The sequence below is a fragment of the Echinops telfairi genome, unplaced genomic scaffold, assembly GCF_000313985.2.
Source record: "Echinops telfairi isolate 266 unplaced genomic scaffold, ASM31398v2 ScPeMD7_7424;HRSCAF=8462, whole genome shotgun sequence".
NCBI lineage: Eukaryota > Metazoa > Chordata > Mammalia > Afrosoricida > Tenrecidae > Echinops > Echinops telfairi.
The window spans coordinates 65558438-65583323 of NW_022111324.1; the positions used below are offsets into that span (position 1 = coordinate 65558438).

Below are 24886 nucleotides of genomic sequence, written 5' to 3' on the forward strand. Positions count from 1 at the left end.
GAGAGTTGAAACATGAGGAAGAATAATTTCTGTGTGAATGGAGAAATTTGAAAGAGGAGATAGCTTTTAAAAAAATCATTTTTAATGAATTTTAAAGAGCTCATACAGCTCTTATTACAATTTATACATCCATCCAAATGTGTCAAGCACATTTGTACATTTGTTGCCATCATCATTTTCAAAACATTTTCTTTCTATTTGAGCCCTTGTTATCAGCTCCTCATGTTTCCCCTTTCCCCTCTCCCCCTCCCTCATAAACCTTTGATAATTTATAAATTGTTATTGTTTTTTCATGTCTTACACTGACCGATGTCTCCCTTCACCCACTTTTGTGTTGTCCATCCCTCTGAAAGGGGGTTATATATAGATCATTGTGATCAGTTTCCCCTCTCTCCCCACACCTTCCCCTTCCCCTCCTGGTATCATTACTCTCATTATTGGTCCTGAGGGGTTACCTGTCCTGGATTCCCTGTGTTTCCAGTTCTTGTCTGTACCATGTACATGCTCTGGTCTAGCCGGAGGATATAGCATCTTTATTTGAACTTTCAAGTTTGGATAAAACTTGCACCTAGGAAGAGTTTAATAAACATTTGCCAAGTAGAATTAATACTGTTGAGCTTTGGTGGTTTGTTGTTCTTCTTTCCAGTCCTGTTCATGGTAAGCAGTGTTTTCTTCAGTCTGTGTGTCGCCAGCAATCAGTTCCACTGATTCTAGGCTTAGTTTTCCTGAGAGGACTTCAACAAGAAAGCATTTCTATGGAGAAAATTCACCATTCAATGACAGTTATTGATATAGCCTATAATTACCCCCCCCAAAAGCTTATAAGAATTTCTATATTAATGATGCATGTGTATTATTAAGAATTATAAATATTGAATAATAGAGCTTCACGTTCACATGTTCTCAGATGTTATTTTTGGGCTACTAAATTAGCAATTTTTCAAAAACATAAGCAGTAATTAGAAATCTTTCATGAATTCTCTTAGAAGCAGCACTTAATTTTAATTCTTTCATTTTAAAAAAACTTACAAAAAAACCCTGTCAGAACTATTGACATTTTTATAGCTTGACAAAAATTAAGCATAATTAAAATGAAATATTTATTGCATAAATTAAGCTACAATTAATATGTTTTCTGCTACGGCTTGAAGGATAAGATTAAAATGGTGTTAGCGGATTCCCTGCTGGGAGACTAATTTCTTGATTTTTGTATCACATATTATCAGACGTTCTCTCACAGAAAAAGAGTAAACCAACGAGCAGAAACACTTTGATGAAATGGTAGACAGGGGGAGATAAATGAGCCTCTGTGAAGGCGAGGCAGTAACACTTTTTATTTTAAGATCTGTTGGCTAGTTGACTCCATGGGTAACATTTGTATGTGAAAAGCCATTAAAATTAGTGAAAACATGCCTTTCATTTTTGTTAGCTGCACTGTTTAAATTAGCCAGTTTATTGTTCCAGAGGTAATTAGAAAATGAGCAAGATAGTCTACAGAGACCTCTCTTCCATCTAACCAAGAAAAATTAAAAATATCATCACAACAATAAAACATGCAAACAAAACACCAAACCAATTCTTGTGAAATGGCTTCTGACTCAAAGTGATTCTACAGGACAGAGAAGTACTGCCTCATACGGCACTCCACCCTGTAACTCTTTAGGGGAGCCAGGAACCACCTCTTTCTCCAATGGATTGGCTAGTGGTTTCAAACTGCTGATCTTGTCCTGACTAACCAAGCACGTAGTCACTGAACCACAGGGCTCCTGTATCCCAAGAATTTAGGAAGAGAGCAGTTTCAAAGTATGTACCCTCTGAGACGTCTCTTGGGAAGGAAGGACTTGGTCACTGGCATCTACAATTGCAAAAGGGACACTCAACCTTTACAGAACTTGGCAAACGTTAGTTGTTACTATCTTAAAAAACAAACAAACAACCCTCCAGCTATCATCTTCTCAGACAATACAGACAGGAGTATTTCTATGTAAATGTTCTTTTGGTTAATTGCTTTTTGATATTTGATGCCATTTGTGGCATCAATGAAAGACAAGGGAAGCCATTATTAACAGTCCCCTTTGTCACTCTAAATGTCTCTCTGGGCAGTGCTGCTTAAAGGATATACATGCACGAGCGGGAAGAAGAAATGATAAGCTGGACCTCATTCATTTGCTGGACTTCTTCAGTGGTCAGGCTCTGTCAATGCAGGGGTGGCAAAAAGTTTGTAGACAACATAGGGCATGTGAATGCCTGCTGAAAGAGTGAACTTGCTGGCGTTCTCATAGACTCCAAGTCCTTCATACTCTTTATGCTGCCTACAGAGAAGAGAGAACTTTTTATTGCATGGTGCTGCCTCGACACCATATTGCTGGTGCCAGGTAGATTACCTGGCATCAGGTGTTGGAAAGTTTTGCCCTTCACCAATCTTTTTGGGTAGCTTAGCGCATTTTGAGATTGTGCATGACTCACACCAGGGTATTTTCACTCACCTCATATGCATTCAAATGCTGGCCATTGAAAAGGGAAGACTGGGGAAAAACACGACACATCTGAATTATGATATTGGTGGAGAATATTGGACATATCCTGGAGTATCAGAAGAGCAAACACATCTGTCTTGAAGGAAATGCAGCCATAAATCCAAAGCTCACTGCCAGCACTGCCATACTGGCTCAGAGTGACCATATGGACAGAGTACAACTGCCCCAGTGGGTTTCTGAGGCTATACAACGTTGCAGGAACAGAAAGCTTCATCTTTCTGCCATGGGAAGTTGGGTTTGCAGGCCCGCAGGGAATCCATCAAGCCGTAAAACCAAAACCAAACGCACGGACATCAAGTCAATGCTAGTTCATAGTGACCCCCATGGGTTTCTGAGACTGTAACTGTTCATGGGAGTGCAAAGTCTAGTCTTTCTCCTGCAGAGCTGCTGGTGATTTTGAACCGCCAATCACGTATATTGCAGCCCAACTCATCACCACTATACCACTAAGCCTCGTCCTAGTAGCACAGTTGTTTTCTCTCCTCTTTAAGGTTTATGCTCAGATACCTCCTCAGAGCAATTTTTCCTGACCATTCAATTGGAACTTGTGAGTGCTTTCTCAGACCTCTTCAACACTTCTCCCTTTTTCTGGCTTATTTTTATGCATTGCTCTTAATAGCAGATGCTGTACTTATTTGTTTAATGTCTCTGTTTGGTCAGCAGGATTTAAGCTCCATCAAGACAGGAAGTTTTTCACCATCTGGTTTACTGGTGTATCTTTACTGTTTAGAACAGTGCTAAGCATAAGAAGACAACATAAAGATTTTTTGAGAGAAGAAGAATGAATAAAAAAATGAATACATTAATAAATCAATTCTAAAGAGAGCAGAAAGAAATGAGTAACAGACGATAATTCTGATGATAATATGGAATTAGATGTAGTACAGGGTTTTGAGAATACGATTGCTCAGTTTCTTTCATACTTTACCTTATTTTTAATCTCAGAGGGATTACATAAAAATTAAAATTATTTCTGTTGAAATGGAATTTCAGGTTGTAGTCTATGAATGTCAGTATTGAGGATTGTTATGTAATAATATATAAACTGAATTTTGAATATTTTTAGTTCATTTTATGTATTCATGTGATCATTCATTTATTTATTCAATGTTTCTTATTTCCTAGAAGACGTGGTATCTGTAATAATCTGCTACAGTCTATAAGCCAATTCAACAATGTGAGCATTGCAATGGAGTTTGACTGTATCATGATAGTATAGGTATAACAATTCTTCTAAAGAAGTAATTAAATATGAGTACATCCTCAAATAAGTATCAATGCATTTGAATTATGGGACCAACAAAGAACAAAGTACCATGGACTGCCAGAAGGACAAACAAATCCATTTTGGAAGCAGTGCACTCAGAGGGCTTTGTCTCACCTACTTTGGCCATGTTGTCCGTGGAGAGGGGCATTATGCTTGGTAGGGGCAGTGTAAAAGTGGAAGACCTTCAAGGAGATGGATCAACCCAGTGTCTGCCACAATGGGTTCACGCATAGGAACCATTGTGAGGATGGCAAAGCACGAGGCAGTCAGTGATGGTTCTGTTGGGCATAGGGTCACTATGGATCAGAACCAACTCAAAGGCACCGAGCAACAACAATTTTCAGCATGTTTACTCTGAAGATAGGAATTAGTTTGCTTGGAAACAGGGTGTGTTAGGCAGATTTCTCTAGAGAAACAAAACCAGGGAACTTACGATTATATAAATAAAAGGACAGGTTTTTATAGCAAGAAGGGCAAGCTTTGACAAAATAACAATTTATAAACTATCAAGGGCTCATGAGGGACAGGGGGTTGAGGTGGGGGGGAGCCGGGAGGGAGGGGAAAAATGAGGACCTGATGTTGGGGGTTTAAGTGGAGAGAAAATGTTTTGAGAATGAAGTACAAATGCGCTTTACACAATTGATGTGTGTATGGATTGTGATAAGAGTTGTATGAGCCCCTAATAAAATGTTTAAAAAAAAAAAAAGGAGACCCAACAAGAATGCTCAAATTCTAGAGAAATATCATTGATATTACCTGCAAGTCAAATTTTGCCGAAGAGCATCCATCAAGCATTGTAGTAGTACATTGACAGGGAGTTGCCACAAGTTCAGGCTGGATTCAGAAGAGGATTTGAAAACAAGGGATATCATGCTGATCTCAGATGAATCTTGACTCAAAGCAGAGAATGCCATAAAGATGTTTACTTGTGTTTCATTGACTATGAAAAGGCATTGAACTGTGTGGACTCTAACAAACTATGAATAACCTTGAGAAGAATGAGAATTCCAGGACACTTCATTGTGCTCATGCAGAACATGTGGATAAAGAAGCAGTTGTGTGAACAGATCAAAGGAATATTGCATGATTTAAAATCAGGAAAGGTGTGAATCTTGGCTATATCCTCTCATTCTTTTAAAATCTGTATGCTAAGCAAGTAATCAGCGTAGTTGGATTATATGGAGTCGAATGTGACATCAGGATCAGAGGAAGGCTGATTAACAACCTGTGCTATGCAGTTGACACAACTTTCCTTGCTGAAAGTCAAGAGGACTTGAAACACTTGCTGATGAAGACCAAGGATTATACCCTTCAGTAGGGATTAAGCAACTCAATTTAAGAAGACCAAAATCCTCACAATATTGGACCAATAGATAGCATCATGATAAGTGGAGAAAAGATTGAAGTTGTCAAGGATTTTGTCTTGTTGGATCCGCAATCAGTACTCATGGAAGCAGCAGTCAAGATATCAAGTAAAGCATTGTATGGGGAAAATAGGCTCCATAAGATGTCTTTTTAAAGCATTGAAAAGTTTGGATGATCCTTTATGGACTCAGGTGCTCCAGACACAAGCCATGGTATTTTTAATTGCCTTCTATGTATGCGAATGTTGGACATTGAGTAAGGACAATGGAAGAAAAGTCGATGCATTTGAATATGATGCTGGCGAAGAATTTTGAAGGTACCACGAGCTGCCAAAAGAACAAAGAAAACAGTTTGGGAAGAAGTACTGTCAAAATGCTCCTTAGAGGAAAGGAAGTGAGACTTGCTCTCACAAACCTTGGCCATGTTATCAGGAGGGTCCCTGAAGAAGGACATCGTGCTTGGTGAAATGGAGGGGCAGCAAAAAAGAGGAAAACCCGAGAGGAGATCAACTGACACATTGCAACAATGGGCCCCACATAAGGACAATCGTGAAGATGGAGCAGGACTGGGCAAGGGTTTGTCCTGTTTTACATAGGGCCATTATGAGTCGGACTGGACTCAGAACAACAAACAATGCACACACACAGGCCTCTCTGCCTTGAATTTGACTGGTGCAGCAGATTCTTTTGGAAGTCACTATCTGGATTAGACCGTGTGTGTGTGTGTGTGTGTGTGTGTGTGTGTGTGTGTGTGTGTAGGAACCACCCTTGGTTATAAGACAAGTGTATTACTGAGAGAATTTGTCTGCAGAAATTCTGCTAAACAAACCAACTGCCATCCAGCATGCTGACTCATGGTGACCCCCTGTGGTTTCCCAGACTGTACTGTTAACAGGAGTAGAAAGCCCAGTCTTTCCCTGTTGCTGGGGCTTTCAAAATGGTCACAGTGTGGATCACAGTCCAAATGCGTAATCACCACACCATGAGAGCTCCCTCACATTTTAATACTTATGTTTAATAAAGGTTGCTATGATTTTGTAGCAATCCTTAAAAAAAAAAAAAAGGAGTACAACAGCTAATTAGTCCACACAGCAGTACAGAAGGCTCAATCCAGCTCACTTTTGTGGGACAGATAATAGACTGAAGGTCTTTGTAATTCACGCCCACCACTGGTCAAAGGTGAAGGAAGCAGACAGCAAAGACGCTAGCAGAAGGTGCAGGATTTGTGTGCAGGCAGCAGACATGGCGAGGTGGAATGGCCGGGAGGGGCAACAGCAGGAAGATGAGATGTCCAGGCATAGCAGAGGCCGGTAGTGCAGCAATGTATTCAAGCAGGTAGTGATAGTGACACGATCCAGCAAGATCCATTGGCTGGCTCAGCCCACAGTTTGCACAGAACGGCTAACTCCAGTAGCAGGTAGCTGGTCCAATCACCAGGAAGAAAGAGGAAGTGGCTAGCCTTGAAGAACCATTTGTCTCAGTCACCCTCCAATCAAGCTGTGACCCCTATATTCCTACAGGAGCCATGTTGGCACAAAAAACCTAACTATCACACAGGGACACCATAAGAAGTCATATTTCAATTGACAAAAAAATTTTTTTAGTTCTGGCGTGTGCCAGGCACTGTGGTGGTGCTGGGAATACCATAAAACAGATATCACCTCTTCCCACACATAAAGCTCATAGAAAAAGCTCTCTCATCTTTTTTTCTACTTTAATTATCTTTCTCCTCTACCTACCCCCTACCTGCACCATCTGCCTCCACGTGTATAAAGACCTTGGGAACTGGAGGCGCAGAGGGACCAGGGCATGGAATTAGATGGACTGGTCATGTGTGGCTCCAGAAAAGGAAAGGCTCCAGTCAGTGGAGTGGACGTTAAGATGGCCCTGTTGACAGGAGGGTCAGGTCACTGTCACTTGGTGTAGAGTGAAGGGACTGAATGAGAAAGCAAGGATACACTGTTCCAGAAGATTCAGGCTTTCAATAGATCCCTGCTTTGCCGAGAGCCACGTCTGTTTATTCAGTCACTCCTTCTAATCCAAACCCACTGCCATGGAATTCATTCAGACTCATAGTGACCCTCAGCACAGAGTAAATGGACCCTTCGGGTTTCTGAGACTTTAAATCTTTACAGGAGCCGAGAGAGAGTCTCATTTTCTTCCCAGGAGTGACAGATGGGTTCACACCCCTGACTTGCAGTTATCAGCTCAGTGCATAAACCACTGCATCACCAGGGTTCCTTCAGTCAAATACGGTTCATCAGGCTACCAGCTTGTACTAGATACTTTGCTTAGCTTCTCGAATATGAGTTAAAAAAGAGAAAGAGTGATGAAGCTACTAAGGAAAAGGAGGACACAAACGTGGAAAAAGAACTAGTTTCAAATCTATAATTTTAGAATTTAAATATAGCCACATTGAAGTGTAAACAGAAATGATTACACCACCATCAAATACAAATGACCTTTGAACGAGCAACTATTTAGGATAAGTGGTCCACAATTACTTTGTTCAGTGTGTTTGAGAGGTTGGGCTTGAAAATTGCTAGCAAAGTGATAGTGCTTGCTATATGCCAGGTATTGTTTTTAGTGCTTTATATGTATGAACTCATTTGATCTTCATAGCAATCCTGTGAGCAGAACATAATCTTTTCATTCTTGTTTGTCAAATGAAGAGAGTGAAGTATCAGAGAGGTTAAACAACTTACTCAAGATCACAAAGCTTCTTAATGAGTAACCAGGGATGGTAATATCCTATAAGAGGGGCACAGGAGGCTGGGGGAGGTGGGACAGGGGAAGAACAGGGCAAGGCTTTGGTAGGGTTGACAAGTTGTTTAAATTGTTGAATGTAAACATTATGATCTCATCTGCAACCCCCACCTAATGCACCATAAAAAGTTATTTTAAAAGTACTGGGGGAGAAAAAAGAGTAAAGGTAGTTTCTAAATCCAAGCTGCATGTCTCCGATACCACACTACCTTGAAGTAGAAGTCCTAAGAAAGATTTTTTTAAAACAACTTGCAAATAGCAACATTGAGGATCTGGGCATATTGTAATATAGAAGCTGGGTTTCTTTTCTTTTTTTAGGTTCAGGTTGATTACACATTGTCAATAGAATATTAGATAGAATCGGTGTCTTTGGGACTTCACTAAAAGAACAATACTAGAGGGTAATATCTGAGTGGACAAATCACAGAAAATTCTTTAGGATGTGTTCCCGAACGTGATGTGTTCTCAGAGTGAACAGAAAAATCTCTAACCGTGGTCTGCAGTCTTCTGTCAAAAATGTGTGGATGCCCACACCTTGACAGAGTTTCCTACATGCTGTGGAGAACTCATGAAGAAAGCAAAGTTGGGTCAGGTAAAAATAACGCCAGGCTAACTAAGAGAAATAGACCCTTGTGTGAAGAGTAGGCAAAATCTGAAGTGCTAGCCAGATGGTAATGGAGGTCTCATTCCAGAAATATTTCCAATTAAAATACTATTTATTACATATTCAGCCCAAAGTGCCTCCATCCCCCTTCTTTACAGTACTTTAGAACTGAATAAGCACCGAGCATTTTAGGTTAAACGGTATGTGCATAACCTCCGAGTTTCGCCTTGTCTCTCATGTCTGGGCTTCTGTCTGTGAAGGTCTGTCAGCACGGTTCTGCTTACTAACATGGAAGCTGGTGCTTTAAGTCCTCAGGTGCAAGAATCTGGTGAGAAGCCTTAAATAACTAGATAAACAGTGCAGCTGCCAACCCAAAGTGATCTTGCACTTAGGGGGTGAGTGGCCCAGGAAATTTGTTCTTTGTCACTTTGACTTGGGCTTGAAAGTGGACCTGGGCTTTCTTCCAGCTCAGAGAGCCATTCCCTTGCAGAGACTCCTAAATTGTCCCAAGGAGCTCATTTTGGCAGTGGCTTATTTGTGTTTGGCTGGACATCCTAATAGCAAAAGCTGTCTGTTCTGGCAGACAAGGAGAATGGCATGGTTCAGAATCACTATCCCCAGTGTTTTTTTCTTAATGAGGTTATTTTTCATTAAAGCAATCCTCCCAACCCCCATGTAAAAAGTGACACCGCCCAAACATGCAGGTGGATTTCTCAAGCTCACAAAGAGCTTCCTATGGCAACCTCTTCTGTCTTATCCATGAGCGGCTGGTTTTAAGCAAACAGAGATGAACACAAGATTTTAAAAATTTTAATTCAACACTATCCTAATGGCATATTAATCTTTTCCCATGCCAGAGGAAATAGCATTAGTTGATTAAGAGCAAGGGCTTTCGACTGAGTTGACTAGAGAAGCAAATCCAGGGACATTCATATCAAAGGGTAATTGTGTATTAAGAAAACATCCCAGCCCAGTTCTGATCAGGTCCATAAGTCTGATATTAGCCCATATGTCCGCTATTCATCCATGAATCTCTCTTCAGACTCATGCAGCCACATGCATTGATGCAAATGCAGGAATATCACAGGTTGGTAGATGAAAAGTCTTGTGGATCCAGTGGCAGTGGAAGCATCTCAGCAGCGGAGCGGGTCTCCACGTGGCTCCTCCTGCTCTCCGAGTGTGGCTCTTCAACAGGAAGGTGAAGCAGGAAGAGGAGCTCCTTGCAGGTCTCAGCAAGTCTCCTCCTGGCTTGTCAACAGGAAGGTGAAGGCAAAAAGAGGGAGGAAGTTCCCAGAATCCTCAGGAGAAGGTCATGCCCACAAGGAGGCATCATCATTCGGTGACCTGATTGACAAGTTAGACTTCACCCTTTCACTGTTAATACACGTTGACATAAATTATGTAACTACCACACCAAGTTAAGAATGTGGGCTTTTTAGGTAAAGAAATAGGAAAGACTGTTTCTGGAAGGTTTTCCTTCAGTGGGCATCGATGGCAGATATTTGACATGTCAAGCATTGTTTACTCGGAGCATTGTAAATGACTACTGTCTGACTCTTCCACTACTCTGTGAGGACTGCTGGGAAGACAAGAGCAAATTTTGTGTACCATTGACTGGAGCCTAACATAGTGCCTGAAACACCAGAGTACTGCAATATTCACTGAATACTCAGATGAAAGAATGTTCACTTTCCTTTGTTAGGGGAGTTCAAACTTCAGGACACAGAAGATGCACAGGGATGAAGAAAGACAATATTAGAAGTGCTACTTATATTACTGCATTGTTATATTTGATATCACATTATATTATTATGGTTTTCCAAGAAAACCAAACCATTGGGTGGTCTAGTCCACTCCAACCCATGGCATGCATGGCAGAGTAGAGCTGTATTCTATGAATTTCAGTTATAGTTTGCTAGGTCTTTAACACAAATAACTGGACATATATTCAGGTGTTCACTGAAAATAGTTGTACTGATGGAGGACATGAGTAAAGCCCATTGATTCCCGGTTCACAGCATTACTGCCCATTAATCTCCTATAAGAAGCCTGGTGACTTAGTGAGTCACAATGTGTTGTGCTGCTAACTTCAAGATCAACCCTTTGAACCCACCAACCATTCCATGGGAGAAAGTTGAGGCTGTCTGTTCCGGTGAAGATTCATAGTTTTGGAAACCTGAAGGAGAAGTTCTACTCTGTCCTATAGGGTCGCTATGAGTCAGAATTGACTCCAGGGCTATGAGTTTGGTCTGTGATTTTGGGTATGAGCATCTAAGGAATTAGCTTCATTGGGCTGTTGAAGGAACATAGTACATAGACTATGAACCCAATTCTATCGTGGGAGAAAATTGCTAGTACTAAATGTTAAAAGTTTTACCTGAGTTAATCCTCACAAAACCCCAGAAAGATATAGATACTCATTTTACAAAGGAGGAAACTCTCAGATTCAGATCGATTAAATACCTCACTCAGCTGACAATACTCACACGTGGCAGGCCATCCATTCATGTCGAGCTCTGTGTACGGAAGGACTTGGTGTAGTGCTTAATATTTGTTCAAGACAGGATGAGGTGATCCCAAAGCCAGACCAGTACCTCTCCCACTGCCCACACCGCCGCTGTCAAAAGTTTGTTTTCAGGCAGGATATTAGGATAAAAATTAAAAAATTTTTAAAGTAACAACCAAACAAAAATTTAATTCTCAATAAATAAAAAAATGATATTTTCTTAAGTGTACTATTAAGAAATAATTTTTAAAATAGATACAAGGTGAAAGACTATCAGATAAACCTAGTCTGCATTAGATTATTTTGGTTAAAATGCCAACCACCCCATGAGATGTGAGGGAAAAAGAATCTAGGAATATACCTTCCCTATTTATCAGAGCTTAGTAAACTGTTACTTCACTGCCATCTAGTCAATTCTGACTGGGAGCGCCCCTAGGGGAGAAAGTAGAACTGCCCATACAACTTGTTTTTCTTCCAGGTGTTTTACTAGAGCCATTAATTATATTTTAAAATGAAAATTTCAGTGATCATATATTTGTAATGAAAAGAAAGTATAATCTACTTCAAGTATATATAATTCAAGTATTTGTATCACAGATGTAAACTAAAGATAAAACAAACATTTTAACTTACTTGTTCTTTAAAATTGCTATTTTTGAAATATTAAATTTTATAATAAAAAATATAATTTGGTGGATATTAAAAGTTAAATTAAAATCTTTTGAATAGCACTAACTTCATTTACTTTCTTGAAAATTGAATGAAATATTGCTACATACTTACATAATTAAAACTATTCTCAGCTCTAGGGTTCAGTGTTCATCCAGTTGTTGACATTATACAAACTATTCTGTTTCACATATACTTAAACAGTTGTTGTGTTGTTGTTGTTGTTCATAATAACCCACTTGACAGAGTTTAGCTGCTCCATTGGGTTTCCTTGGCTGTAATCTTTATTGGAGTCTATCGACAAGTCTTTCTCCCGCAGTGCTTCTGGGTTGGTTCAAACCATTCATCTTTAGGTTAGCAGCTAGATGCTTAACCTTTGTACCACCTGGGAACCTTATGCCTAAAATACATGCCATGTGCAACTATTACAGACATGGTGTTAATTCTGGAGTGTCTCCAAAGCCACTGTTTACAACAAACAAAAACAATGGTATGGACTCTCAGTCCCAAAGGGGAAATGATGCAGGTGTAAGTAAAGTTCATCATTGCTGCCCAAGAGGAAGGGTTTTGTTCAAATTAATTACTTTGCCTTTTTCTAATCTGCAGGCTCAAATTTTCTCTGTCCTAAAAAATTGTGTGCAGTACCATGTTTCATCCTTCATGTCATTTGAGTGCAGTCACATTTTGCTATACACACACACACACACACACACACACACACACACTGGCTCAAGCCATTGAGTTGATTTGAATTCATTGTGACCCCGTAGGATAGACTAGAACTACCTCTTTAGGTTTCCAAGGCTATAAATCTGTGTTCATCTTCAGAGTGCTAGTGAGTTCCACTGCTGACCTTGCAGTTAACAGCCCAACATGTACCCTCCTCGGTCACTGGGGCCTTTCTGTTTCACAAACACAGAGCAAAAGATGCACAGCCTTCTCTGAGTCGCGAGTAGCATTAGTCACCAAAGCAGATACACATATTTAGGATCATTGGCTCTGTTGTACCAGAACTGAGAGCTAGATGTTTGTGACGGTGGCACCCACATGTTCTTTAATTGCTCATTTTTGTGTGTCGATAATATATCAGCCCAGGTAAGGGTCTGGCGTTATAACCCACCAACCGACCAACCGACCAACCAAACAAGCAAACCAACCATAGCAATTCAAATACTTTTCATTAAGGATAGGTATCTTTTCCAAGGAGAAAATTAATATAATCTGGCCATTTATTTACAGTATTTACTGTTGACTTGATGGATTTTTTCCTTAACTAGTTTGTCTATGCAATATGCATAAAAAATTCCTTTCTATTGCCATTCAAATGCTACTTCTTTGGTTATCTAAGAACAGAAATCTTCCCTCTGAACTACTTTAGAAATTGTTTTAATAAGGTTTGTGACACCTACCACAATTAGTTCTCTATTATAATTATTTGGATATTTTACCCTCCCTCTTTCACCCATTCAATCAATAAGTAATTATTTTTCACAAAATAATGCAACTATTTCTTTGAAAACTTCCTTTATCACAGGGAACATAAAGTAAACATATTTAAGTATATAATATCAAAGAGTGGTCATTGCTATCAAGAAAAAACTCAAGGTAAAAGGAAGGAGTCTTGATGGTTTAAGCTTAAATGCTTGAGTGTTAACTGAGAGGCCTACAGTTCAAATCCACCAACTGCATCATGGGAGAAAAGACCTGATGATCTGGTCCTGATTAAAACCAAACCACACCATCGAGTCGATTCCCACGCACAGGAAGCCAAGGCGCGCTCTGTTGGACAGGGTTGGATAGGGTCATGATGCGTTGACATCAACTTGGTGGCACCCACCACAGGAGGAGAATGTCCGTGGTACTCTTTTCTAAAAGGGGCTCCTTGAACAAGGTATGCTGGAGGGAGGGATTACGTGGAAACCAAGCTGTCTATGTGGAAGCAACTTGTCAGGATAAAGATTCTGAGACGCAAAGTGTTCAAGAAAATGTTGCTAGAGAGGATAAAATAACAGGGAATGCAAAAGTAAACAAATGATGTCAGAGAAGGAGTAAAAATCAATATCATGTGGAACCTTGTAGACCAAAGTGAAAAAAAAAAACACCTGAGTGCTTTGGACAGAAGACGATATCAAATCTTTGCACCACTCCAAACTTATAGCAGGTACCACCCATAGCTATTAGTAACTACATATGTAATGAAACTTTCATTGTATCTAACTTTCAACTAATGAGGCTTCTGAAATTTCCCTGTTGATTTTGTTTTGTTTGATGATGTAATGAGAAATTTGAAGTACAATTCATGACATCTAACTAGCAATTTTGGTGGTGATGTTAGGTGCCACGAGTTGGTTCCTAACCTTAGGATTGATCATACAACAAAACAAACCACTGCTCGTTCCTCTGCCTTTCTTATACTTGTTCTTATTTTTGAGCACATTGCTGCAGTCCTGCATCAACCCGACCCACAGAGGCTTTTCCTCTTTTCCACTGTCCCTCTACTAAGCAAGCATGACATCCTGCTCCAGGACTGGTCTCTCCTGAAATCATGCTGACAGGATGTGAGAAGAAGTCACACCATTCTTGCTTCTCTGGCGCATTCTCTCTGTGCTTCCTCCAAGACTGATTTGCTTGTTCATTTGGCAGTCAATGGTACTCGCAACAGTCTTCTCCAGTCCATCCTTCAAATGCACTCATTCTTCTTTGGTCTTCCTTATTCAATGTACAACAGTTAGATGCATGTGAGGTGATTGAAAATACCAGTCCTCAAAGTAAAATCTCTGCTTTTCAACACCGTCAAGAGGTCGTGTACAGCAGATTCACCTAATGCAACTCCCTTTGGTCTCGTGACTGCTGCTTCCATGAACAGGTTGTGGATCCAAGCAAAAGGAAATCTTTGACAACTTCAACTTTTTCTAGATTTATCACGATGTTACCTATTGGGCCCAATCGGGAGGATTTTGTGGGTTCTTTATGTTGAGTTGTAGTCCACACTGAAGGCTGAAATCTTGGGTCTTCATTAACAAGTGCTTCAAATCGTCCCCACTTTCAGCAAGCAAAGTTGTATTAGCTGCATTCCGAAGGTTGCTAATAAGCCTTCCTCCAACCCTGCCGCCACACTCTTCATGGAATTCGGTGTCCCTGATTATTTGCTCAATGTATAAATTGAATACATTTGGTGACAGGATACAACCCTGATGCACACCTCTTTTAATTTTAAACCATGCCTTATTCCATTTTCTGTTTGCGTAACTGCCTCTCGATTCATGTACAAATTCCACAGGAGGACAATGCAGTGTCTGAGAGTCTCATTCGTCTCAAGACTATCCCTAACGAGTTATGGTCCACACAATTGAAAGCATTGGCATAGTCAATAAAACAGAAGTACGCATCTGTCTTTCTGGTGTTCTCAGCTTTCAGCCAAGATCCATCTGACAACAGCACATCCACATCCACTTCTGAATCAAGCCTGAATTTCTGGCAGCTGCCTTTGAGTAGACTGTTCCCACCATTGTTGGATGATCTTCAGCAAATTTTACTTTCTTAATTGTCTAGCAATTTATTGTATTCTAAACAATGATAGTAATACAAACTCACTAAGATCTCTGTGATAACTTTGCTTTTTCCTCTCTTAGGATTTCCAAACGGTATTACCATCATTTGAGCTCTTCTCGAAGTATGGGAAACTATATTCAAAAGCTGGGCAGATTTTATAAAGGTAATATACTTTTTTAAAGTACTATAAAAGTCATATGAGGGTAATTTAATAAGTATTGCTATTAGTGTTCCAGTTCAGAAATGCATTGGTTTATTTAAAAAACAAGCACACGTGTTTAAACGTGTCTCTGTGATCAGTGGATGGCTGCAGACAAGTTCTCTCAGTAATACACCTGCCTTAGTCTCATTACTGTGCCTTCAAACAAAGTCAAGTTAACACCATTAATTTACATGGTATCTGCTGGGCCAAATAAATTCAAGGCAGAGAGGGCAGCTCAAAAATTATGACAACTTTTTGGGGGAGGTCCAAAGAGGTAATCTTCATAGATGTTCTCCAGAGACAAGCAACAATCAATTTAAAAACTTCACTGGTGAGAAAGTGGCCTGGAAAATTGCACTGAGGAATCCCCGCCCCCAGCCCCAAATCATGACAATGGACCTGCTAATTCTTCAAGAGTAGCAAGGGTTGCCCCTTCAGAATTTTGTTGGAAAACTTTATCCTACCCAGTCTACATCCCTGATCTTGCCCATTCAGATGTTCTTTTGTTCCCGAGAAACAATGAACATTGAAAAGGAATATGACTTGGCTCTTGTGAGGGTGTCAACACTGTCATTTTTACATGATAGAAATTGAAATATGCATAATTGTTTGGGGATGAATAAGCAAGATGGAAACACCGTTTTCAAAAGCTTAGACTTAGATGGAGGATATGTTGTGAAATAATTGTTTTACATTTTTATATTTTTGCTTAATAAAGGTTTCTATAATTTTGTAGTGGTACTTTTTGATTTATCCTCATATAGAAAATAACATTTAAAAAAGCAAATAAAATTGACTTAACTATCAGGACTTTCAAAAGCATACTATGATATTATTTGTACATAAAATAAAACTTCATAATCTTATCTCATCCTACTGAGATGAGGGTATGAGTTTTAATTTTTAATATTGAAATATTAATTTTAATATTTAACAGTCATAGGTTTTGCCCCAAATCTCTTTTACAAAATTTCTCTAAGAGGAGCATGACAAAAATATGGAGTACTTTTTATATTTAAATTAGTTGCAACAGAAAACAACTGGACACCCCCTTACTGAAGGTTGTGGGGAGGAGATGAGCCAGTCAGGGTGCAGGGTTGCAACGATGAAACACACAACTCTCCTCTAGTTCTTAAATGCTTCCTCTCCTATCATGATTCCAATTCTCCCTTACAAATCTGGCTAGACCAGAGGATGTACATTGGTACAGATAGCAACTGGAAACACAGGGAATCCAGGACAAATGAATCCTTCAGGATCAGTGGTGAGAGTAGTGATGCCTGGAGGGTGGAGGGAATGTGGGGTGGAAAGGGGAAACCGATTGATTACAAGAATCTACGTAAAGCCTCCTTCCTGGGGGATGGACAGCAGAGAAGAGGGCGGGGAGAGACGTCAGACAGAGTAACATATGACAAAATAATAATAATTTATGAATTATGAAGGGTTCATGAGGGTGAGGGGAGTGGGGAGGGAGGGGGGAAAATGAGCCATATTAAGGGCTCAAGTAGAAGACAAATGTTTTGAGAATGATGATGGCAAAAAATATACAAATGTGCTTGACACAATGGATGTATGTATGGATTGTGGTAAGAATTGTACGAGCCCCCAATAAAATGATTTTTTTTAGAAAGAAAATTAAATAGTTTTATACAATGCAATAAAATATATTATGATATTAACTAAAATACCTTCAAGTACTGTATGAAGACATTATCATTTGCATAGCATATGCATTCTTTGCAGCATTGGGTGGTTGGGGAATACCAATGAAATAGCGTCTGGGGTTTCTGATTAACAAAGTTTACAAGCTTGAGAAGGACAAAGATACTTATGTAGAATTCATCAGTAACAAAATATGGTCTCAATGAATTCTATATTCGGTGGTTAAAATATTTTAGAAAAAAAATGTTTTAGAATAGGGAAATTATTATAATTGAGGTGAGAGTGTTAGGACATATTCTGGCATTTTCAGTCAAATTTAAAGTGACTGGACAAAAGATAGCAAAAATCACTAGTTGCAGGTATGAAGCAAAAATGAGGAGTCAAGATTATCTGCATATTCTCCTCAATCAAGAACCAAGGAAAAAGAAATGGATTATGGATCTCAGTCAGCCAGTCTCCCTAGACTGACAGGTTGTCTGTCTACGCATAACTTTAATGCTATAATTTAGAATAGTCAGGGTTACTGACACATGTTGGCCTCATGAACAACCAAATATAACATTGCCCATCTGATCCCCATGAATAGTTGTGAATCAGATTCTGAAAAATAGGTCACCAGGCCTTTCCTGGTCTCCTTAGCCAAGTGATGGCTGCACTGAGGTTGATTGGTTAAGAATGGAACCCAGCTTTTTCACGTGGAAAAGAACATTCTACTACTGAGCCACCACTGCCCTGGCAGTGGTGTTTACCCATTTATATTTCTAAAACAATGTAGGCAGCCATCAATGTGAATGAGATTACGGAAGACACATTTTTCTATCAGCCGAGTAAGTGGAGACATCCCAGTGGGCCATCTCTAAGACCCACTAATATTGTGTGGCTCGGCACCTCAATGACCATAGGGCTTTGGCACATGCGGTTCGGAGGAGAAAGTCTTCATCTGGTCTGTGAACCAGTGGCTGGTGTTTTTGGAAGCAGGTATTTCTTGTCATGGGGAAAGCCTGTACTCAAAGTGTGTTAAGTAAGAATAGATACTGTTGTATATGTAGGAATGAGAGGGCCATTCTATAAACTGAGTTCTTGTGGCAGACACAGGGGAAATAATTCCCCACATACTGACTTAAGTGGTTAGTTGCATACTCAGTGAGAGAGCTTGTTGTAACAGGCTTTGAGGCCAGGGCGTGGTGCTCCAACAGACTGGACTGGAAAACACCCCTAAAGGCCAACGATCCTTAAACTAAAATAATAATAATAAGCCAATGAGAACATGATGCCGATATTATGTGATAGCAAACACATGTGACATGGGAAACAAACTCACCATTTGATCAGTCCTTTTAGAACAAATAGATCCCACAGACTAGATGCAAAAAGTATGAGGGATCTACTCTTTACAGTGAATTTTGAGAAAGCTTCATCGATGAAACATATGCAATGTCACCAAAGAAAGGAATACTGAACTAGCAAGAGTTGCTAGATGGAAAAATGAACTGAAAATTGGACTATGTGCAGAAGATTGCCAGTATGGAGATCATCCTTAGCCCATTAGAAAACCTGATCAACAGATTCTCCCAGAGTTCAGAAGGAAAATAAGTAAAAGGGTGCAAACTATAAGAAAAAGTTGTAACACACAAGAACAGACAAATAGAAATCCCAGAGAAGAGAGCACTAGTTTTTTTTTAAAGGCCTCTTACCACACACACACACACACACACACACACACACACACACGCATGCACACGCACGCGCGCGCGTGTCCGAATGAAAGGGGTTCCCAAAGCATTGATCAAAATTAGTATTTAAAGATTCGCATTTTAAAGATATAAAACACGAATCTTTAAATACTATAAGAACTCGTACTAAAGAAAGCACAGATTACCAATGATGAAGTTAAACTGCGAGTCTGTACCAAGAAATGTCAGAAAGCACAGTACAAGGACTGAAGAATTTTGAGTAAAGAAAGAACTATAACCCTCAAATTCTGGGCCCAGCTTTAAAAAACAGAGAGAGGGAAAGAAGGAAAGAAATGGTGTTATATAAGGTTAGTACAAAAAATAGAAACTTATTGCTCATTTGTGCTCTCTTAAAAAAATCCAAGTGTTTAGGAAAAAGCAAAAATAAAAAAGAACAGAAGAAAGAATAAAAATGGTACAAGGGCATTGTGTTGAACTATAAGTAGTGCATTCAATGAAAGTTTAAATATATATATACAATCATCTCTTGTAGTTAGGAAGGTTAGGGCAAACATTAAGAGCATATTTCTGAAATAAGACATACATAATGATAAAAATTTGGGACCTCTGCTGGCATAGTGGTTATTCATTGGCTGCAATCAGCAAGGTCCACAGTTCAAAACCACCAGTCACTGGTGGAAAAGGCAGGGAGGCCTACTCTTGTAAAGAATAACAGTCTCAGAAACTGACAGAGGCAGTTCTACCCTGCGCTCTACGGTCATGATGAGTCAGTAGTGAATTTGGTTTTTGACTTTTGGAATGACAAAAATCAATCTGAAAGTAAAATATATTTATGAATCTACACTAAAGAAAGGAATTACAAACTTCCAATAAACAAATGAATAGAATCACAGTCTCGCTAACTAAATTATGCACAAACAAAAACTTTTAAATATATATTTGGGTTCTTGGTTTATTTTTGTCACTCAAGCTGGAAAAACTTTGCAGGATTCCTATGAAGCAGAATAACAATCTGTTTGGAGTATGCATTCCTACAGCCTTTCAAGGGGTAGTTTGGGAATATTTATCCCAGACTTTAAGAGAACAGTTAAAACTGCCCCAGGCATTGTTCTTCTAGAATTTTATTGCAAGAAATCATTGAACAAAAGTTCAAAGATATATCAATCCTGTTTATATTGATGGAAGATTGAAACTTCATATACATGCTGTTAAACAAATAGTGAGACTCATACAATGCTATGTTATGAAGACTTTAAAATTTTAGCATAGCTCATCTAATAACTTTATAAGATGCTTAAAATATATTTGGAAGAAATGAAAGTTCAATTCAAAGCAGTGTATATAGTTTGATTCCATTAAAAAATATAACTATATAGAAAGTGTTGAAAAGCAGGGATACTACTTTGAGTGGTAAAGTGTGCCTGACCCACGCCATGGTATTTTCAATTGCCTCATGTGTATGTGAAAAGTGGACATTACATGAAAAATAATCGATCGATTTATGTAATGGCGCTGGTGAAGAGTATTGGCAGTTCTGTGACAGCCAGAAGAACAAACAGATCAGCCTTGGAGGACACACAGCCCAATGCTCATAGCGGAAAGGATGGTGAGACTTTGTCGCGTGTGTTTTGGACATGTTTTCAGGAGAGAACGGTCCCTGAAGAAGGACATCATTCTCGGTCAAGTACCTGGGCAGTGAAGAAGACGAAAAAGAGGAAGGCCTGTGACAAGACCGACTGACACAGTGACGACAACACTGGGCTCAAACGTGACAATTATAAGGATTTGTTTTGTACTGTTATACATGGAGCTGCTGTGAGCTGGAACTGACTCGGTGCCACCTAACAGCAACAATATGTAAAATACACAGGAACATATAGAATATTTCCATTTATTATCAGTGTACTAAATATGTGTATACGTACATGTATGAGGGGCATACCACCCAAAACTGGAGTTTTTTTCAAAGCTATGTATTTAAAAAAATTTTTTTTTTACAAAACAACCTTATCACCTTCAAAGTATCCTGCAATACACTTAATACATATGTCAAATCTGCAATTCCATTCTTGGAAACATTTTTCAAACTCAGCTGTTTGGATGTCTGACAGCACCTCCCCCATTTGTTTTCTTCGCCTCTTCTGTGTTGTTAAATCGCTGTCCTTTCGTGTCCATTTTCATTTGCAGAAACAAAAAGAAGTTGCACAGAGCGAGCTCAGGTGTGTGGGGCAAGAAAGACATGCTGGTTTTTGCCAAAAAACAGTGCACTGAGAGGGTTGTGTGAGCAGGTGCTTTGTTGTGGTGGCAAAACCAGTCCCCTGTCTGCCACAAATCAGGCCTTTTTAGTCCCACACTGTTACTCAATCTTTTCAGAACGTCTAAATAGAAAACCTGATTAACAGTCTGACCTGATGGCATGAACTCTGAACGCACTATCCCCCTCACATCACATAAACAAATTAGCATCATCTTGATCTTTGATTTCACGTGAGGAGCTTTTTTGGAGTGGGGTGGCTATGGTGTCTTCCACTGGTTTATTGATGTTTGCTTTCGGACTCATAAGAATAACACCGTGTCTTGTCACCAGTGATGCCCTCGGGAATAAAGTCTGGTCACTTCGGAGCTGTTCTTTCAAATCACAGCCTGTTTCCACTCGATGCTCTTTTTCCTGGTCGGTCAGAACCTGAGGCACAAATTTCAGTGACCCTTCTCATCCCCCAATCCTCCAATGAAATTCGCTGAACCGTGCTCCAAGGTAGTCCAGATAACTTCCCTGTCTCTTCAATGGTCTGCCAACGGTCTACGAGCACGAGCACTTGAATTTTGTCGACATTTTCATCCATTTGGGAAGTTGATGGACATCCAGTAGGAGGTTTGTCATCAATCAACATTTCACCTTTTTGAAATGAGAAAACCACTCATAAACTTGAGTTTTTCCCATAACACTGTCCATGTAAGTTATGTTCAGCATCACATTTTCTGTGGCATTTTTTCCAGAACAGGAAACAAAATTTTACAGCCGCGTGCTGGTCTCTTAAATCGGTCATCACAAAAAACGAGATTGGAGTGAAACTGCTTTTATGAAAAAAAATTCACTGTGACCAGAGAGAACCTTCCCAGGTGACACCACTGGATGCACCAACTCAGAGCGAGTTGCTTGATGCTCACCTGGTGGAGAAAATGATGTACTATGAAATTGCTGCCCAGCGGAACTACCTCCACCCCCTCTTTTTTGAACTACATATATATATATATAACATATATATACTATACACATACATATTACAAAATGTAATGGCAGCAATCTGTTGGTGGCGAGATTATGGGTACCTTTTTATTTTTTTCCATTTGTTTTTGTTTATTTGCTTAATCAGACAAAAACAATGCATTAAAACAAAATACTCCAATAGAGACTACTTGCTTTTCTCCCTCAATTACAAAAAAAAACATCTTGACTTATTGTATTCAATCATAATAATTTAGGGACAATTATCTTTTTTTCCTGAAGGCAGAATAATGACTTGCTAAATTATTTATACCAGACAAGGATGACTAGCAAATGTTGCACATCATTTTTAATTAAAAGGAGTATGCAGTGCAAATAACATGTGTGATAGACATCTAAAATTGTTTACTGACTTCTCTTGGATTTTTAAATGTTTTGTGAATAGAAAATGTTACCATCTTCTCTTCCATAGGACATGACTGGTGTTTAATTTTGGTAGCAGCCTTAGTTGAGGATGTCAATTAAAACTTAATTTCAACAAATACCCCGAAGTACGTTTACCCTTTGTAAAGAAGGCAGGATAGGGAAGCCTGCACCAAACTATGGGATAAAGATGCACTGACCATTGTTCAAGCGACCTGTGATTGTTTCAACTACAAGGCAGTTCATCACTTCACTGTAGTTCACCGGGGATTGATTGCCTCTTGTGCCCAGACCACATTTTCCTTTCAGTTCCATTAGAAAGAGTGATGCAAGAGAGACGGAGACACACACAGAGAGAGGGAGAGAGAGAGAGAAAGGGTTTAACAGGACACATAGATAAACATGAAAAACCCTCCAAATTCCTTATCCCTCATAAAAAATATTGGTCTGAGTGGCTAAAAAAATGAGGAAAAGTAAAACTGAAGTGCACTTGGAGTTTCTCTTTTAAAAAATCATTTTATTGGGGGCTTGTCCACTGTTATCACAATCCATACATACATCCATTGTGTCAAACACATTTGTACATTTGTTGCCATCATTGTTTTCAAAACATTTTCTTTCTACTTGAGCCTTTGGTATCAATCAGCTCTTCATTTTTTCCCTCCCTCCCTCATGAGCCCTTGATTATTTATAAATTATTATTATTTTTTCATGTCTTACACTGACCGATGTCAACCTTCATCCACTTTTCTGTTGTCCATCCCCTTGGGTGGGGGTTATATGTAGATCATTGTGAATGGGTCCCCCTTCCTCCTCCCACTTTCCCTTATTCTCCTGGAATTGCTACTCTCATTATTGGTCCTGAAGGATTTATCATGTTCTGGTCTAGCCGGATGTGTAAGGTAGCATTGGGGTCATAATAGTGGGGGGTTGTGGGAGGAAGCATTAAAGAACAAGAGGAAAGTTGAATGTTTCATCCGTGCTATACTGCACCCTGACTGGCTCGTCTCTTCCTTGTGATGCTTCTGTAAGGGGATGTCCAATTGTCTACAGGTGGGCTTTTGGTCTCCACTTCGTACTTCCCATCACTCACATTGATAAGATTTTTTCTTCTGGGTCTTTGGTGCTAATACCTGATCCCGTCAACACCTCATGATCACATAGGCTGGTGTGCTTCTTCCCTGTGGACTTCGTTGCTTCTCAGCTAGATGGCCACTTGTTTATCTTCAAGCCTGTAGGACTTGGTTTTTTCAGCAACATAGTTCATTTCAAACCTATGTAGATAAAAAGGAAAGAAAGAGCATTTATTGCATTGTAAAAGCTTTGGTGATAAAGTGGTTATGCTGTGGGATGCTAACTACAGGGTCTTCAGTTCAAAACCACCAGAGTAGAAAGACAAGGTTTTCTATTCCTGTAGAATGACAGTTTAGAAACCCACAGGGGCAGTTCTAACCTGCCCTACAGTGTCATGATGAAATGGCATTGACTCAATGGCAGTGAGTTTGATTTTGGTTTTTATAAATCAGATTGATGTCTTAGCATGTCTACACTGAGGATAAACCAAATATAACCTAACCATCATCACTAATGCACTGAGAGTCAGCTGCTGGTGTTATGCAGCAAGACTTGACCTTAAATACGATTTGAAACCATGTAAACACTATTTTAATAGTAGTTTAAAATCTATTCTCTGAATAACCGGAACAAAACCAAGCCACTGCCACCAAGTCAATTCTGACTCACAGCAAGGGTTTCTGAGACAAAAAGCCTGCACCATTTCAGTTAGCTGCCCACAGTCTAAACCACAGTGCCACCTGGGCTCACTGCTGAGTAGCAGGATTGCATTCCATCTCTCAGTTTTCTTTGCCTTTTGTAACCTTTGATATGTTCTCCAAAGCAGTTTCATCTAAATCAGAACGTAGTTAGTGTTTTCCCATCCTCCTAGTGCCATTCACTATTTCCAGGGAGAAGAGCCACTTTAAGCATGAAGGTGGAGAAAAAATTAGGAAGATCAGGTGAAATTATTGCTTGTAAATTTATGTATTGGATGGAAGCTATGTGAGTTCTCTGTCTGTCTGTCTGTCTGTCACACACACACACACACACACACACACACACACACACACACACACAAAGACTTCTTTGTAAATATACTTTGGTCCAGGCTGTCTTCTGACTAAAAAGTGATTCAGTTTTGAGGTCAGGTACCGGTTTTTAAGGTTTTAATCCTTGTCATGCATGGAAAGCAATGCACCTTGTCTCCTTTTCCATAGAAATTTAAAATATTAATGACTCAAATAGCTGAGGAAAAAGTAAGAAAAGTGACAAATAATTAGTTAGTAGCTGAATTGGGAAAGGAATGAAATTCTTGTCTCAAAACCCCTGCCCGCAGAAGGAATGTGGTCTTAGCAACA

The 24886-nt window shown here is 39.5% G+C and overlaps 1 protein-coding gene across 1 annotated transcript in view; it reads left to right on the forward strand.

The window, feature by feature from the left end:
- The window catches only part of SPATA17 (spermatogenesis associated 17), a 285944-nt gene that overhangs the window by 259403 nt on the left and 1655 nt on the right, over positions 1 to 24886 (forward strand). Inside the window, exon 10 of the mRNA XM_004700147.2 lies at positions 15346 to 15428. Within this exon, the coding sequence (XP_004700204.1) occupies positions 15346 to 15426 (81 nt within the window). The 3' untranslated portion in view covers positions 15427 to 15428. The remainder of the gene's footprint in view (positions 1 to 15345; positions 15429 to 24886) is intronic.